Source organism: Salvelinus namaycush, chromosome 11, assembly GCF_016432855.1.
Source record: "Salvelinus namaycush isolate Seneca chromosome 11, SaNama_1.0, whole genome shotgun sequence".
NCBI lineage: Eukaryota > Metazoa > Chordata > Actinopteri > Salmoniformes > Salmonidae > Salvelinus > Salvelinus namaycush.
The window spans coordinates 2,973,139-2,992,465 of record NC_052317.1 but is presented as its reverse complement, the minus strand read 5'-3'; the positions used below and the strand labels follow the sequence as shown (position 1 = coordinate 2,992,465).

Genomic DNA, 19,327 nt, shown 5'->3' with positions numbered 1-19,327 from the left:
TTGAAGGCTAACCCTAAAGTCCACTATTGTGGCTAATCCTTATTATGGCTAGCTTCACATGGATGGGTCCGACCACCATTAATCAAATAAGAACTGTCTTATAAATTAGGGTTATTTTAGATGATGACACCTAGCTACTTGATCTGTCCCCCTTAGCTAGCTAATTATAGCTATTGAAACAGATTATGTCTTTTTGCTGTGTTTTTGGGGAAGAACATTGTTTGCATCCATCAGCTAGCTCGCTTTTTTATGACAGGCACTGTCCAGAGCTTGGGGAAGGGCAGGTGCGCGAGACAAGTTTACCAGCATCATATCATACGTATCGATGAATCGTTGTGACATATGAAATACGAGTGATAGTGTAATCAATGTGTAATAACTACGTAAAAAATGAATGAACGCGATAAATTGTTATGTGACTGCAGTCATATTCAGGTCCTGATTGGTCAACAAGCTTATTTGACACGTCAAATAGTGTTATTTGAAGTGTATATTTTTTGACACGTAAAGACCCAAACGGCGTTCCATACTATGTATGGGCTATTATTTGTTGGCTATTATTTATGTTTATATCATTTATATAAATACGTTGTAAAGAAATAAAGATAAGTGGCAAATATCAATTTTAAACATGTACATTTCAAAATGCTAAATGTTCCTGTGCTTGTTAAATTCTAAAAGGTACGACTGCATATCATGCTATATATGTTTACAATAATTAATATAACATAATATTACCTTAAATGTATCCTTTTTATACAAACATGTTTATTATCATATGACGGATTTGCGACTGCGTGAGCTGCTATGAAAAAACAAAAGGGCTTTTTATTTGAGTGTAACGGTATCAAAGACTCAGCGGTGTTATCAACCTGCTGCCACATATCAAATGGAATCAACAGTTCATGGTTTTTACCTTCACTTGAATGAATTCCATATCTCCAGGATGACTCATTTTGTACCTCTTGTGTTTGCATTTTGCTTGGGAGCGGTGGTACCTGCTCTGAGCTACCCGGAGACAGCTTTCGCACCACCGGCTCAGCCCTGTCTTGCGCCCTTGCAATGGGAGGGCAGATCCGTCGAATACAACCACGACACTGGGCGAAATGCACGGGCCTCGGTGTCGTATGATGCACAGAACCACAGAATAAGGCTTCTTCAACAGAATAAAAGACATACACCATGCCAGAAGTAAGCAGGCTACTTTGAAACATTCGTTTTTATTCATGAATAGCGTTTGTCCAACTGCTGAGGTCAAATAAACAAAGTTTAGGTATTGTGGATACTGATGCTATACCGATGATGGCCGCTACAAAGCGTCAATATGGCTTGAGCTGTCCCTCTACCATCGTGATTGCAGACCTAAATAGACAATAACAGCAAAATTATGAAACAAAAATACATTGTGTGATATTGAACCTTTACCAACATAAGACTATAAATGTTTTTATATTCATATTTTAAATAATAAGCATATGTGTTCTTTATGAACTAGAACTGTTTTATGTTCAGACCTATGAGTCAGCATTGTTGCTGACCTTCATGAAAGTAGTTGATCCAGTGCCCTGTTTTTGGATAAGCTCTCCGTACCCCTAATAGGCCCAAGTAAAACAAATGACAACAGCCAGAGCCAAAAGAGGAGAAGTGTTTTTCTCACAGCATAGATAGACCTTGAACAATAATCTAATTACTTGGTTATTATCAATGATCAATCAGTAATGCAAAAGGCAATATAATAGGCCTAATGTTAAAAGGACCAACCCTGTGGTTCTTATGTTGAATAGCTACTATTTACCTAGCTACAGTATGATTGATTCAAATCACATGCATTTTCTCCTATTATTACAAACTTGACATTTTAATATTTCCTTTGTTTTCCACTCACTCTCCAGATACTTTGAGTTTATCTACCTGTACAACAGTGGCCTGCTGTTCCAGATCGAGCAGAAGACGAAGCAGTGTTCTAAGATCCCCTTGACCCAGGCCTGGGACCCCTTTGACATCCCTATGAACTCCACCTATGAGGACCAGTACTTTATCGGTGGACCTGGAGACATGATCGAGGTGCAGGAGTGGTCAGATAGGAAACCAGCCCGCAAAAGTAAGTGCCTTTAAACAGGGTATGGTAGTTGGTTCCAGGCGCACCGGTTTGTGCGTCAAGAACTGCAATGCTGCTGTGTTTTTCACACTCAACAGTTTCCCGTGTGACTCAAAAATGGTCCACCACCCAAAGGACATCCAGCCAACTTGACACAACTGTGGGAAGCATTGGAGTCAACATGGGCCAGTATCCCTGTAGAACGCTTTCGACGCCTTGTAGAGTCCATGTCCCGTCGAATTGAGGCTGTTCTGAGGGCAAAAGGGGGTGCAACTCAAGATTAGGAAGGTGTTCCTACACTCACTCCATTGTGTTACCAGGTGCTTGTAGAAAAACTGTATACTTAGAAGGAAGTGAAGGCCCCTGATGAAGGTCCATTGAAGACCAAAAAGTTGGTTTCTAAATGTTTGGAAGCATCAAGCTCACCAGTGGGCTGGCAAACGCCATCTTATTTAGAAGAAACAGGACATGCTTCAATGTTTACTTTTATCTTTTAATGTTCATATATAGAGCAATGTTAAATGCCCACACCAGTAGAAATCAACTTTTTCGAGATGAAAGACAATGGCCAGAGCTTACCCATAATGTTGCACAACGATTTAAGTCAACGACAAACATTTAAGTCATTGTTTTAGTCAAAGTATGATATATTTGGGCTTGAGTGACAAATCCAAACTGCCCACTGCAAATCCGTGTGAATGTGGTGTCTTTTCCTATGACATACAAATCATTTTAGGCCTACATTTCGTTTCAGGGCTGGGTTTTATTTGAATGTTACCACCCACCCGCATGGCATTGTTTTTTTTAAATTTTACCTTTTAACTAGGCAAGTCAGTTAAGAACAAATTCTTATTTACAATGACGGCCTAAGAACAGGGGCAGAACGACGTATTGTTTTACCTTGTCAGCTCGGGGATTCGATCTAGAAACCTTTCGGTTACTGGCCCAACGCTCTAACCACTAGGTTACCTGCCGCCCCAATTATTATTAATCAGAAACACCTGTAAAGTTATTCTTCTTATCGACTCAGATGAACCAAACAGACTTGTGTTTCACTTGGCCACCTGAGCAATGGAGCAAATTTAAAATAGAGGGTGCAAACATGTTTTTGCATCATTTTTTTTAACCAGAAACATTATCATAATCCATTGGATAATTTATAAATGTTCACTTATTTTTTAGCTAGTCTGTTTAAAAAAAAAATAATTACAATTTTAAAAATTGTATATATATGTGTGATATGCTCCCCCCATAGCCCAGAGATGAATGGTTTTGATCATTAAAGTTTTGTTTCACTATGTGCTCCACTGCAATTTATAGAAGATGCCAAAACTTTGGATATAACAATAGGCCAGTGTGGCAAAGTTTTCCCTAAATCAATGCTTATGACATATCCAGCTCCAGAACCAGCCATAGAGCCAGTTGGCTAATATTTTGAATACGGTGTAGTAAAAAAACAAAAAAAACAACAACCGATAACATTAGCTAGCTAGATAATGTTAGCAAGATAGCTAGCTAGATAAGGTTAGCATTCAAGCTAGCTTCACTGACAGCTTTCAGTGCCCTATTTGTTAATGTTTATCAACTCCACGTGGAAATTCTCATACCCAATTTGTGAATATGTATAAGTAGCCTTCATCATTCTTCGGTTGAACCTAAACATGCATTTCCTCTCTAGGACAGGAAATTACAATGAAATAGTGGCGGCAACTTCCTCTGGGGAAGTCTGTTAATGTAACGGTTGTCCTCCTCCTCTTCGTCCGAAGAGGAGGAGTAGGGATTGGACCAAAGCGCAGCGTTGTTATATGACATAATGATATTTATTAAAGTAAGACGAAACACGAAAACACTATAACAGACTACAAAACAAATAAACGATGTAGACAGACCTGACTTGAGAACTTACAAACTACGAAGAATGCACGAACAGGAACAGACTACATACACGAACGACAAACGAAACAGTCCCGTGTGGTAGACATACAGACACGGAAGACAACCACCCACAACAAACAATGTGAAACAACCTACCTATATATGGTTCTCAGAGGAAAACGACAACCACCTGCCTCTGAGAGCCATACAAGGTCAATTAACACTGACACTTAACATAGAACAAACAACACAGACTGCCCACCCAGCTCACATCCTGACCCACTAAACACAACTATACAAAAGGAAAACAAGGTCAGGAACGTGACAGTTAGCGTCCCACGTACCCTAGAGAGGTTAACGTCCCACCTGACCAACATCCAGTGAAAGTGCAGGGCGCCAAATTCAAATAACAGAAATCTCATAATTAAAATTCCTCAAACATACATCTATTATACACCATTTTAAAGATACACTTGTTGTAAATCCAGCCACAGTGTCCGATTTCAAAGGCTTTACGACGAAAGCACACCAAACGATTATGTTAGGTCAGAGCCAAGTCACAGAAAAACACAGCCATTTTTCCAGCCAAAGAGAGGAGTCACAAAAAGCAGAAATAGAGATAAAATTCATAACTAACCTTTGATGATCTTCATCAGATGACACTCATAGGACTTCATGTTACACAATACATATATGTTTTGTTCGATAAAGTTAATATTTATATCCAAAAATCTCAGTTTACATTGGCGCCATGTTCAGAAATGCCTCCAAAATATCCGGAGAAATTGCAGAGAGCCACGTCAAATAACATAAATACTCATCATAAACTTTGATGAAAGATACATGTTTTAGATAGAATTAAAGGAACACTTATTCTTCATGCAAGCGCTGTCAGATTTCAAAAAAACTTTACGGAAAAAGCTAACCATGCAATAATCTGAGACGGCGCTCAGAAAATAAATAAAAAAATCCGCCATGTTGGAGTCAACAGAAATCAGAAAGTACATTATAAATATTCCCTTACCTTTGATGATCTTCATCAGAATGCACTCCCAGGAATCCTAGTTCCACAATAAATTGTTGTTTTGTTCGATAATTATTTATGTCCAAGTAGCTACTTTTGTTAGCACGTTTAGTACACATATCCAAACGCTCGTGCAGGTACAGCCGAACGTCGGATGAAAACTTCAAAAAGTTATATTACAGGTCGAAGAAACTTGTCAAACTAAGTATAGAATCAATCTTTAGGATGTTGTTATCATAAATATTCAATAACGTTCCAACCGGAGAATTCCTTTGTGTGTAGAGAAGCAATGGAACGCAGGTCGCTATCATGTGAAATGCGCGTGACCGGGACCTGGCTCTCTGCCAGACCACTGACTCAAACAGCTCCCATCCGTCTCCACATCACAGTAGAAGCCTCATTGAAGGTTCTACAGACTGTTGACATCTAGTGGAAGCCGTAGGAAGTGTAAACAGATCCATATCCTACTGTGCATTCAATAGGGACTGAGTTGAAAATCGACCAACCTCAGATATCCCACTTCCTGGTTGGATTTCTCTCAGGTTTTTGCCTGCCATATGAGTTCTGTTATACTCACAGACATCATTCAAACAGTTTTAGAAACTTCAGAGTGTTTTCTATCCAATACTAATAATAATATGCATATATTAGCATCTGGGACAGAGTAAGAGGCAGTTCACTCTGGGCACGCTATTCATCCAAAAGTGAAAATGCTGCCCCCTATCCCCAAAACGTTTTATGGGTGTTCAGTGCAAAGTGCTTGTCAAGAGATGACAAGCAACTTATTTCAAAAGGTCAAGGGCATCATGTGAGTCACAACGGTTAACACAGATTTTGTCCACTTGACCCTTGGTGGAGATTTCCTAGTTGTCTTGCTGCAAATTGGCTCTTGGTGAAATGGGATCGTTTTCACCACTCTGAGAATACAGGCCCTTGCAAAGTATCCTATTTGTATGTTGTGATGTCTAACTTATAATTGTGCATTATTGTGGAAGATTACCATGTGCATAGTGTTTATTCAAGTATACATTTTAAGGGATTTTCAGATTTTATTGAAAATATAGTGATAGAGGTTGTCAAAGGGCAGTTGGCCAGATTCAAACATATGCAGACACTGTAGATATGTGTCAAATGCTGTGCCAGTACTGCTAGACCAACTAGGCCACTTTATGTGACTAATGTTTGACTTATTAAATCATGTGGAACTGACCACCGAGTCACAGCCTTGCCATGGACTGATTAACCTTTGTGTGTGTGTGTGTGGGGGGGAGCTCATGTTTTTAACCTATGCTATTCTATGTAGACGTAACAGCACATTTTAATGTACAAATTTCCCCTCAGGGACAATAAAGTAAATCCTAATCCTACCTCTCCCTGCTACACCAGATGAGGCGTGGGTGGGCGTCTACACAGTGAAGGACTGCTACCCTGTCCAGGAGACCTACACCAGGAACAGCAGCGTCACTACCTCTACCCGCTTCTTTGACCTCCAGCTGGGCATCAGCGACCCGGAAGTCTTCACACCGCCCAGCAGCTGCCAGTCGGCCCACCCAGAGATGATGGACTCCGACTGCTGAGGCCTTCACCTTTCCCCTTTGACCCCATGCGCTCAGTTTTCACATTTCCCCCACTTTTTGTTTTATTAGGCAAGTCAGTTAAGAACTAATTCTTATTTTACAATGATGGCCTACCCCGGCCAAACCCACCCCTAACCCGGATGACGCTGGGCCATTTGTGCACCGACCTATGGGACTCCCGATCACAGCCGGTTGTGATACAGCCCGGGATTGAACCAGGGTGTGTAGTGAAGCCTCTAGCACTGTGATGCAGCGCTTTAGACCGCTGCGCCACTCGGGAGCCATAAATCGGGGAGGAGAAGCTGATCCTAGATCTGTACTCAGGGGAAACTTCACCCCGGAGGACTACATCATCTAAGGGGAATGTCCATAGTCTAAAATGGCTTCCTCTCCTTGCCTTTTTTTATTAATTAATTTGTCAGGGACCATGCACAACAAAATGTTGCACCAGATTTAGCTACATATCCAATTTTGATATGTGGTCTCCTTGACTCTTTTCCTTCATTTACACCCATCTTGTCTTTTTAGACCAATGCAAGAGATGAAGGAGAAGAGCTGAGGAGAAGAAGCCTCTTTGGACTATTGAAATACACCCCTGTTCTCTCAGCATAAAGCTACACGGTGATGGTAGAGCCAATTTAGATGTAGCAGTTACAGGAACAGGCCCGACCTGGTCCTGGAAGATCACCATATCGGCACCAAATCAGCACAATTTCCATTGACAAAGTATCTTGACTAATAACATGTCTTGAACATGGTTTATAAAAGCCATTGAAAAAGAGTGCTACCAACTGGTGGTGGACTCCGATAGAGGTGCCGGTTTAGGTGTAGGTCCAACTGTCCCGGCATCCCGGTTAGAGGATGTAGAATGACCAGCAGGAGACAGGGAGACGAGGCACACTTTATTTACAAACAGCAAACACACACGGCAAACAGGAAGAGGAGACTATTAGTAGTGTAAGTGTTGTAGTGGTTGTCTACAAGAGAAGACAAGAGAAGAGCATGTATTACATAATGGCATTACAGGCTAATGACTATGTAATAGCAATGAGAATGACACATGTACTATAATGGTCAGGTATTAGCATAGGCTAATGTGGTACACATTAGGACACAATAGTACACTATGGACAGAGCTACTAGCGTGTATTAGCAGCTAGGCTAACAGTATGGCTTACTGACAGTATATACAGGTGGGCTAGCGTAGCATAGTATACACAGGATACAATTAGTGGCTAGCATATATAAGATATACAAGAAAAGCTAGCATGCTAGGCCAGCAGGCCACATGCTGTGGGTAGTAGCACACAGTATATACATTGGAGGCTAGCACACTAGGCCAGTAGGCTATATGTACAGCATACAGCACTATGTACAGTAGGGATGAGTTTGCATTAGGGTTAGCAGCTAGGAGTTAGCATGCGATTTGGCTAACAATGGACAATCTTGGTAGAGGCTACGATTCGTATGAGGAAGTGACCGGATGTTATGACGTCACCGGTCGGCCATTTTAGGTGAGTAACTAGAAGGACTAACTGGTAGCCATCTTGGGTTCCATAACAACAATGAAGGGATTACTCATCATGGCCTGGATACTGTATTGTAGCCAGAACTATGCCAAGCGGGTAGATAACCTGTTTTATTTTACATGGGATTGCAGACAGAAGTAATCCTGACATATAACAACTAATGAAACATGTATAAGCATACATATATATAAGCAAACATAATAATATCAGCCTATAACATGTAAACAGATGTTTTGTAGTGATTCCTATGTTGAAAATGTAAATAATATTTGCTCGTCTCTGGTGTGTAATGAGGAGCAACCAGATGCTCAATTTGACATATTTATTCATTTGCTTGTTCCAGTTACTAATAAGCATGCACCCATTAAGAAAATAACTGTAAAAACTGTTAAATCTCTGTGGATTGATGAGGAACTGAAAAATGTTATGGTTGAGAGGGATGAGGAAAAAAGAATGGCCAATAAGTCCGGCTGCACAGCCGATTCGCAAACAATACTGTACATTAAGAAATCATGTGACTAAACTGAACAAAATAAGAAGAAACTGTACTTTGAAACAAAGATAAATAATATAAAGAATGATATTAAAAAGCTTTGGAGCACCTTAAATGAAATTTGGGGCAAAAAGGCAACCTTGGCTCCATCATTCATTGAATCAGATGGCTCATTCATCACAAAACCCACTGATATTGCCAACTACTTCAATGATTTGTTAATTGACAAGGATAGCAAACTTAGGCATAACAACATCAAATTCTGAACCTACACATCCATGCATAACTGACCAAATTATGAAAGACAAGCATTGTAATTTTTAATTCCGTAACTTGAATGTGGAAGAGGTGAAACAATTATTGTTGTCTATCAACAATGACAAGCCACCTGGGTCTGACAACTTGGATGGAAAATTACTTAGGGTGATAGCAGACGATATTGCCACTTCTATTTGCCATCTCTTCAATCTAAGCCTACAGGAAAGCGTGTGCCCTCAGGTCTGGAGGAAAGCAAAAGTCATTTCGCTACCCAAGAATAGTAGTGCACCATTTACTGGCTCAAATAGTCGACCAATCACCCCGTTACCAACCCTTAGTAAACTTTTGGAAAAAATTGTGTTTGACCAGATACATTGCTATTTCACAGTAAAAATAATAATAATTTGGTCTCTTCACAGTCCCCAAGTCCAGAACAGACTATGGGAGGTGTACAGTACTACATAGAGCCATGACTATATGGAACTCTATTCCACATCAAGTAACTGATGCAAGCAGTAAAATTAGATTTACAAAACAGATAAAAATACACCTTATGGAACAGCAGGGAATGTGAAGACACACACACACACAGACATATGGATACACTCACACATGATAACATACACACATGTACACGTGTGCATTTTATGTTGTAGATATGTGGTAGTGAAGTAGTGGACTGAGGGCACACACATAATGTGTTGTGAAATCTGTTGTGAATTGTATTGTAATGTTTTTAAAACTGTATAACTGCCTTAATTGTGCTGGACCCCAGGAAGAATAGCCGCTGCCTTCGAATTAATTTGGGAAGGGTCCATAAGTGTGTTGAAGTGGAGGACAGATAGGTGGTTGGCCGAAGCCTGAAGGGAGGAACAGATTTTTTTGTATATGACAGTAAAACATTCTTGTGACACAAATTTGTTGGCCCCTTCAATTCTTACACATTTTCTCCTAAAACATATATTCCAACACTCAGCCGCTAAGAAAAATTTGCTTAACTACTAAACTTAAAACCAATCAGACATCCCGTACATACCCCTCGTGATGAAGGCTATGCTTCTATCTATGATGTAAACACAGCCTCTTGCGAAAACGTGAGCTGCTGTCTGATGAAGAAGAACATACATAGCTAGCTAGCTCCCAGACTGAAAAAAATATACATATCTGTTTTTGAGTGCACTTGAAATATGTAGCATGCAATACCAATTGTCTTGGCAATATGAAGAGGTAATTCCATTGACCATTTAGCCAATTTATTGAAAGCTAGCCAATGTTACAGACTAGCCTACTGTAAATGCCAACTTGTGTTTCATTAACCATCTCTCTGTCAGTTAATTAAATTGTTGAATCATGTTTTGGCATGATACAGTATGTCTCAATTCAAGTAACTAGCTGCAGGCTTAAAGAAACATATACTTTGCATAGAAACCCAAATAAAAGCATGTAGATAGAAAGATGTGTGTGTGTGTGTGTCATGTATGCTAGAATGAGGGTTAGCCTACACAAAGCATACCTTGTAATACAATATTTTCTAAAAACAGTTGTACAATGTGCTCTGCAATAAGATAACTAGAGTTTGATTTGTAAACCAGATGAGTTCTCAAATAGCATGTGCCAAATACCATGGTGGGCATGCATACTGTGGTTGCTTTGGAATATAAAGTACAGAAAATGATAAAGAGCCTGTAGGATTATAGAAAAAGCAGTTGGGAAATTAATGTTTGAGTTTCAAATACTACATTTTTAATGAATGCGAGTATATTTAGGTGGTTAAAATGAATACTACTAACAGTGCCGTGGGGGGCACAATCGTACTGTCCAGAAATGAGAGCTTTGCCATCTATGCCAAAAGCCTGGGCCTCTGATGGAGACTTTAGAACTGCCATCAATACATGCTTCCTCTCTAGGAGCATGTGTGTGCCCAGGCCCCATATTGAAAGGACCCCACCCATGTAGCTGAGAGACATTTAAATAATTTAGCAGCTGCTTTTTTTCCAGAGCATCTTACAGGAGGAACTAGGGTTAAGTGCCTTGTTCAAGCACATAGACAGATTTATCACCTAGTCAGCTCAGGGATTCGAACCAGCAACCTTTCGGTTACTGGCCCAACGCTCTTAACCGCTAGGCTACTCTGCCCCGGACTTGGATCTGCTACACTCCTCCTCTCACCGGACATCAAGGGTGTCTGACGCACCGGCTCCTTCGTCAGCCACAATGGGTTTTTCCTTCCAGCAAGAGTCACAAAAACTGCCGGACCTCCTCTGCCATCTCACCAACCGTTATCATTGGCAGTTCTATGGTGACAAACATCTCAGTTTTCAGGCAAAAACCTTGTGCTCTCCTGGGGCTCGGGTACAGGACATTACTGGGCTGGTTCCTACTGTTTCTTGCCAGAACACGGGGATGTTGCTGTCGTAGTCCATGTGGCATCTAATGACATTAGGGTGGCTAGCTCAGAACGGCTGAAACAGTATTTTATAGAACTGATTGGAACTCTGAAAGACTCTAAAAAGCATCCAATTATTTCAGGCCCAGTGCCATCGCTGAGTCGTGGCAGCAAAAGATTCAGTAGGTTGCTGGCATTACATGACTGGCTATGAGTCTACTGAACTGGACCCTGTCCTTACATTTCAAGGCTGCACTGAGACATTGACTTTTCCACAACCCAAGTTTCGGGCAGGTAATCCCAACCATAAATGATCATCATTATCAGCATTCTGCAGGCCCGCAACAGGTAACCCTTATTGACTCTTGTTTTAATCCACATCCTCATTCAAAGCAAAGTCACAATTGTAGACAATCTTGTATCTATACCAATTCAAGCTAGCCCTATGGTATTTTCAAATAAGGGGTTACCAACTGAGCATGGTATGCTTGTATTAGAGACTCTGTCTGATCTGAAATCCCACGCCATTGGACTAATTAATGTAAATGCCAGAAGTTTGATATCGAAAATTGATTTTATTATAATTCTGGCCTCTTAAACCAACATTGACATTCTTGTAATATCTGGCTAAATAAGACTGTGCTGAAAACTGATGCATCTCTGACTGGTTATAATGTTTATAGATCTGACAGAGTTGGCAGAGGTGGAGGTGTCGCCATATTTACAAACGACAATTTAAATGTTTCTGTAGCAATTTGAATGTCTAGTCCTAATTCTGAGCCTTGGTAATAGTCCAATTTACGCTAGTGGGAATTTATCGCTCTCCCTCTGCCTCAACATGTGCTCTTAGCCAAATGTCTGACTTGCTATCTAACTATGCTAAATCGGAATTATGAATTTTGGGTGATCTTAATCCTGATTGGTTGATGGCAGCTTCTGATATGCTGAAACATATCTACATTGAGCTAAATCTACCTCAGATGATAACTGAACCAACTCATGAAGTATCAGAGGAACTTAAGGACAGAAATTTAGCTTGGGCTAAGGCTGACTGATTTTAAGTCAGACTGACAGTCCTTTAGAAATAGATGTCGATCCCTGGTTAGAAAAGCAAAATAGACACACTTCTTGAACTGTGCATCCGAGAATGGTGGGAATCCAGCTGCCTTCTGGAAGGTAGTCCAGTCTCAAACAAAACTCCATCCCCTCATTACCCCAACAGGAGAATTAAACACTGTTTCCAATGCTTGTTCAATAAACCATAAACAATTAATAAACATGCACCTGTGGAACGGTCGTTAAGAAACTAACAGCTTACAGACGGTAGGCAATTAAGGTCAAAGATATGAAAACTTAGGACACTAAAGAGGCCTTTCTACTGACTCTGGAAAAACAGCAAAAGAAAGATGCCCAGGGTCCCTGCTCATCTGCGTGGATGTGCCTTAGACATGCTGCAAGGAGGCATGAGGACTGCAGATGTGACCAGGGCAATGAATTGCAATGTCCGTACTATGAGATGCCTAAGACAGCGCTATAGGGAGACAGGCCGGACAGCTGATCGTCTTCGCAGTGGCAGACCACGTGTAACACCTGCACAGGATCGGTACATCCGAACAACACACCTGCGGGGCATGGAAAAGGTTGGCAACAACAACTGCCCGAATTACACCAGGAATGCACAATCCCTCCATCAGTGCTCAGACTGTCCGCAATAGGCTGAGAGAGGCTGGACTGAGGGCTTGTAGGCCTGTTGTAAGGCAGGTCCTCACCAGACCTCACCGGCAACAACGTCGCCTATGGGCACAAATCCACCGTCGCTGGACCAGACAGGACTGGTAAAAAGTGCTCTTCACTGACGAGTCACGGTTGTGTCTCACCAGGGGTGATGGGGGTTTATCGTCGAAGGAATGAGCGTTACACCGAGGCCTGTAATCTGGAGCGGGATCAATTTGGAGGTGGAGGGTGGTCGGGGGGGGGTGTGCAATCTCAACGCTGTGCGCTACAGGGAATACATCCTCCTCCCTCATGTGGTACCTTCCTGCAGGCTCATCCTGACATGACCCTCAAGCATGACAATGCCACTAGCCATACTGCTCGTTCTGTGCATGATTTCCTGCAAGACAGGAATGTCAGTGTTTTGCCATGGCCAGTGAAGAGCCCGGATCTCAATCCCATTGAGCATGTCTGGGACCTGTTGGAGGGTGAGGGCTAGGGCCATTCCGCCCAGAAATGTCCGGGAACTTGCAGGTTCTCACAGCAAGAACTGTCAAATCTTGTGCAGTCCATGAGGAGGAGATGCACTGCAGTACTTAATGCAGCTGGTGGCCACACCAGATACTGACTGTTACTTTTGATTTTGACCCCCCCCTTTGTTCAGGGACACATTATTCCATTTCTGTTAGTCACATGTCTGTGGAACTTGTTCAGTTTATGTCTCAGTTGTTGAATCTTATGTTCATACAATGTTTATATCTTATGTTCATACAAATATTTACACATGTTAAGTTAGCTGAAAATAAACGCAGTTGACAGTGAGAAGACGTTTCTTTTTTTGCTGAGTTTATTTGATAAAACTTTAATTCCAGCAGAGGGAGTTCTTTACTCATCCTGATTTTCACTTCAACCATTTGATGTCTATGCTGTACCTTATTAAAGATCCAAAACATCCACTGGGGCTGACTCACTTGATCCCTTTTGGCTGCAGCTTTCTGCCCCACTTATTGCAGAATCATTAACCTATATTTTTAACTTGACAATTGAGGTTATTTCTGGGGTTACCCCTAAGATCTGGAAAACTGCTCATGTCCTCCCCCTACACAAAGGTGGAGATCCTTCTGACTTGGATAACTACAGTCCAATTTCCAAGCTATCTTGCCTTGCTACAGTTTTAGAGTCCCTAGCCAACTCTCATCTTAGAACTTTTCATTCTATTCTTAATGAGCACCAATCTGCTTTTAGACCTACTGATGTGCTATATTGTTTAGTTTAGGCCATACAAATCATTGTGCTGCCTTATTTAGTGACCTGTCGAAGGCATTTGGTACAGTTGACCATTTCTTACTTGTTCAAAGGTTGTCTGAAATAGGCCTAGATCAGGCATCTTGCAATTGGTTCAAGAACTATCTAACGGAAAGGACACAGTGTCTGCTTACTGACGGTATCAAATCTAGTTTCCTTATTGTTACGAAAGGTGTGCCGCAGGCGTCGCTTTTGGGCCCTGTTCTCGTCACTATTTATATAAATAATATTAGTGTATCTGTTAAAATCTGTAACATTCATCTCTATGCGGATGATACAGTAATTTAGTCCTGTGCCCCCTCAATACAGCAGGCCATTCATGACCTTCAGCATGGTTTTGACTTAATTCAAAAATCTCATATTGATCCAAAACTACTGCTAAATGCTTATAAACCAAGTTTGTTGTTCTCTAGGTCTCATAATATTGACCCCTGAGGGCCTGCATATTTCCTCATTGAAGGGATCCCAAATGGTGCAAGTTCCCCATTATAAGCACTTGGGTATTTGGATTGATGATAACCTCTCTTTTTAAAACACACATTAAGATCGTTTTTTTAATATATAAAAAACTGTCTCGCTTTGGAAAGTAGAAGGAAGATTTTTCAAGCAACGCTTCTCTCAGTACTTGATTACTGTGATATAATCTAAATGCCTGCAACAGCCTCTGCTTTAAAACCTTTAGAATCTATCTAAAGGTTCTGATTACCAGCATGGTAGACAGCACTGTTTTTTTTAATCACTGGGGAAATTTTTTGTACAGATCACTGCATTTTGTATACAATAGTTCTGTTGGCTGGGAGTCTCGGACTACCAGAAGGGCCCAGCATTGCCAACTTTTTGTAAATAAAGCAGTTCTTCAGAGACTACTTCAGCTCACTTATTAACTGGAGATCCAGCTATTTTTAGACCCGCTCTCTGGTCTGGCTGGTTCTGGAGGTCCCGCGGGTCGCCACTGACCTGGAGGAAAATGCTTTTAGTTTGTATGCCCACAGCTCATGGAATAGCCTTCAGGCCATCTTGAAATTAGACTTGCTTGTCTCCGTTGGGCAGTTTAGATCGAGTTTAAGGGTGTGAGAGTTGTGTTTGTTTTATTACCTGTAGTCTAATCAGATGGGACATTTACCTAAATCTAATGAATTCTAATAATAGCAGATAGGCAATTGCGATAGATAGAGCTGTGACCATGATCGTGCCATTTCCCTAGGGAATTGGCTGATGTATTTTATAAATTTGGCGCATTACAGGTTCATCTGAAAATATTAAACGTTTAATAAGTGTGAAGCAGAGGTTGGTATTAAAAATATAGAGTAATATTGTTAGGGTGGACTACAATGAAAATTGCCTTCTAGTAAGGAGAGAATAATCATGGTTTGGTTTCTTTTATTTTCTAAAACCTTACAATGCGTGACAGTGACATTGATAAAGAGGGTTGATGTAAATTTAATGAGCGCTGACAGTATGTGTATCTAATATGTTAGTGTTTTTTGGGGGGCTAAAACTCTAATTATGCAATATTTTAGTAATTTGAAGAAGCTGAGGTTTCAATACAATGTTTAATGATTGAGCCTTGAGGTTGTAAAATAGATTAGCTGCGGTTGACCTCGAGTGGGCTGTAAGGACGCAGTGGGACATTTTGCAGCAGAGATCCGAATAGTTGAATTGGAAACGTTCTTTGACAGTTTCTGATTACTGTTGCTCGGTTTTATAGTTTAGGTAACACCAGTGAATTTGAGCAGGAAGTTAATGTATTCTAACATTATGATCTGTTTCCATGATGTGGAACAGTGTCCAGTAATTAAAGTAGATTGAAATAATTATTGACTATTACGCTGATGAGACAGCACCAACTTTTTGAAGGTTCTACATTTGTTAAACAACAGGTTTATATTTTGACTATATTAATGCAACAGGTTGCAATGATTAGATTACCGGTTATGAATATGGGTTAGTGCCGAGGTATCTTAAAGGGACACACACATGGATTTTTTTTTCATCTTTTAATTGAACACATGTAAATTCTTTGGATAGGAAATGTACTGGAAACTTACTGTACACCTGGGATACGATATGTATGAAATGTTTGACTGTTTTTCATTAATTAGTCTAATACAGTGAGAAACACTTATTTGAAGGGTTTATATGACCTCTGACCTCTGCCCTGACTTTCCAGTGTGGTTTGATCGCCCTCAAGGGAAAGCCATTCAGATGAGGAATTTAAGGTCAGTTGTAATACTGATTTGAAGGTAATTTGTAATACTGATAATTATGATGAAGTTTATAGTTCATATCCCTATTTGTGATTTGGACAAACAGGAAGAAGGAGAGAGCGTTTGAATGAGAGTAGGCTGTCTTAAGTCTATTTTCCTATGACCGTATGGGTGAAATATATATATTTTTAACCTTTTGACCCATTCTATACATCTGTCAGGAGGATGTACTTTGCTATAAAATGCTGTGGCTCAAATCCGCTCGTTGGGCTCTCAACGAATCATCTAAGGGTGGTTCGCCGAACAGCTTCATTATTGCAATAATTAATCTATGTTTTTAATACGTTTTGAATAAAGCAATATCCTGATTGGTGATTGACCTTGTCTCTCCTCATTATTGATTAGTATTTCCATGACAAAAGTGAAAGACAAGAATTAATAAAATAAATAATCACAGCAAAGTAGTTTGTGAGCTACAAAATGAATACCTTGACAGTCTGAGGCAGAGTGCTCTGTAATCATCCTACTCCAACTATTGACAGGGATAATGTGGCATTTCTTATTTGTCAGTAATAATTAAATTACTGGGTCCAGCCTTGATGGCTGTATTAGATTTACACCACTTGTCCTTCAGATTTTTGTAGTCCTAAATTATTAGTGAAAGCTAAAACGCTCCTTGTCCCAGAATGTCATGCTAGCGATAAAATTATCTGCTCCTGCTAGCTAGCAACAGATCTACTAACTAGCAAGCTAGCTACATTACTGAGGTTGCTATGTTCTACATTACTAAGGTTGCTGTGTTTACATCTTGCATTAATGGCATCACATTTCTATAACAAAATAAATAGATTACAAATTAATAAAAAAATACTTTGCCTGATAGCAGTTTATCGGATGGAAATCTCTCTCTTGAGATGTCACCTGCTGTCTACTACGTTAGATACGGATAACGGGATTAGCAGACGTGATCAGCAGAGATAGTACATTTACTCCTGAGGTGCTGACTTGCTACACCCTCGATAACTACTGTGATTATTATTATTTGACCATGCTGGTCTGTTATGAACATTTGAACATCTTGGCCATGTTCTGTTATAATCTCCACCCGGCACAGCCAGAAGAGGACTGGCCACCCCTCATAGCCTGGTTCCTCTCTAGGTTTCTTCCTAGGTTTTGGCCTTTCTAGGGAGTTTTTCCTAGCCACCGTGCTTCTACACCTGCATTGCTTGCTGTTTGGGGTTTTAGGCTGGGTTTCTGTACAGCACTTCGAGATATTAGCTGATGTACGAAGGGCTATATAAAAAATAAACTTGATTTGATTTGATGTGATAGTACAGTTTAGTACCATGGATAGTACAGTTTAGTACTCTGAGGCATTTGCCTGCCCAGCTAGCGAACATAAAAATGTGTTCAGAAGAAATAAATATACACAATATGTAAAAAACAGCTTCTCCCTCGACAAAGATCAATCATCTCGAAAACTAAAGCAGATACAGTAGCTTGCTAAGGCCCACCACCTAAGGAGTTTACAGAGCTTGTCTCAACCTGTCCTTTTTAGGGAGCGTGCAATTGGCATGCAGGAATGTCCCCCAGAGCTGTTGCCAGATAATTTAATATTAATTTCTCTACCATAAGCCGCCTCTGTCGTTTTTAGAGAATTTGGCAGTACGTCCCACCAGCCTCAACCACAGACCACGTGTATGGCTTCGTGTGGGCGAGCGGTTTTACAATGTCAACATTTTCAGCAGAGTGCCCCATGGTGGCGGTGGGGTTATGGTATAAGGTAGGCATAAGCTATGGACAACGAACACAATTGCATTTTATCGATGGCAATTTGAATGCACAGAGATACCGTGATGAACTCCTGAGGCCCTATTGTCGTGCCATTCATCCGCCACCATCGCCTCGTGTTTCAGCATGATGTATTCCCAGTCACGTGAAATCCATAGATTGGGACCTAATGAATTTATTTGAATTGACTGATTTCCTTATATAAACTGTAACTCAGTAAAATCTTTGAAATTGTTGCATGTTGCGTTTATACTTTATTCAGCAAAGGAATGTCTCCTTTCTCTTTTCCTCCATCATCACTCTCTCCACCTCCTTTTTTGTTCTCCTTCATATCCAATTTGACTGTCAAAAAATGTTGTCCTACTTTTTCAAATAGAGTGGCTGGAGCTTCTCACTTTTTCTGCACAATGATAAAGATAATCTCATAAAGTAAAACCTACTTGGCCAAAAAAACAAAAATGTACTATTAGACTACATATCCCATAAGCCCACATAATGTCGAAATATTGGGCTCGTTTGAGTAATAAGGTGAACACAACAGACTGTAGACGAAAGTCCAGGAGTGAAATCGGGGGAGGTGCATCTGCGACAGCTGAAAGTCAGACACGTAGTTTTCCAACAGGAAGGCTCAGTGCAACATGGAGGTGTGGCAGTTGTTTACAAACATTTTTCTTTGTAATGTCGAAATAACAAGTGTCCAACTTCCATATCACACACGCACAACTGTAAATATATATGTGTACATTGTAGGGTACTAGGGGGTAACCTTCATGGTTATAAATGTGTTTCTACCTGTCATTAGACAATGACTAACCCAGTTAGCGCTAGTTTATGCTAACTTGCTAGCTAGCAACTTCACTGGCAGTAAATGGATAAATAGTGCAATTATACATAATGGATTGAATGGAAAATGAACAACTAAGAAAGAACCCCCCCCCCCCCCCCCCATATTTTATTTAAATATTTAAAATAAGACAACTAGACTTAGATTTTAAGTATTACTTACTAAATCATTTCCAAATAAAACTGATTCAATGGATTTTAACACACCCCTTTTTTGTTTTTGTCCTG

The 19,327-nt window shown here is 40.4% G+C and overlaps 1 protein-coding gene across 1 annotated transcript; it reads left to right on the top strand.

Annotated features, from left to right (window-relative positions):
• Positions 1-723: 723 nt before the first annotated feature.
• epdr1 (ependymin related 1) lies at positions 724-6,737 on the top strand. Its single transcript, XM_039003324.1, has 3 exons — positions 724-1,191; positions 1,893-2,101; positions 6,384-6,737. The coding sequence occupies exons 1-3, from the start codon at positions 890-892 to the stop codon at positions 6,572-6,574; spliced, it is 702 nt and encodes a 233-aa protein (XP_038859252.1). The 5' UTR covers positions 724-889; the 3' UTR covers positions 6,575-6,737.
• Positions 6,738-19,327: the final 12,590 nt, after the last annotated feature.

What these genes read in the sequence shown, in the direction of transcription:
- epdr1 (XM_039003324.1), top strand. Translation starts at nt 890, where the DNA reads ATGGAATCAACAGTTCATGGTTTTTACCTTCACTTGAATGAATTCCAT. An exon ending in AGACATACACCATGCCAGAA is followed by an intron (nt 1,192 to 1,892) that starts GTAAGCAGGCTA and finishes CTCACTCTCCAG; the next exon opens with ATACTTTGAGTTTATCTACC. An exon ending in TAGGAAACCAGCCCGCAAAA is followed by an intron (nt 2,102 to 6,383) that starts GTAAGTGCCTTT and finishes CTGCTACACCAG; the next exon opens with ATGAGGCGTGGGTGGGCGTC.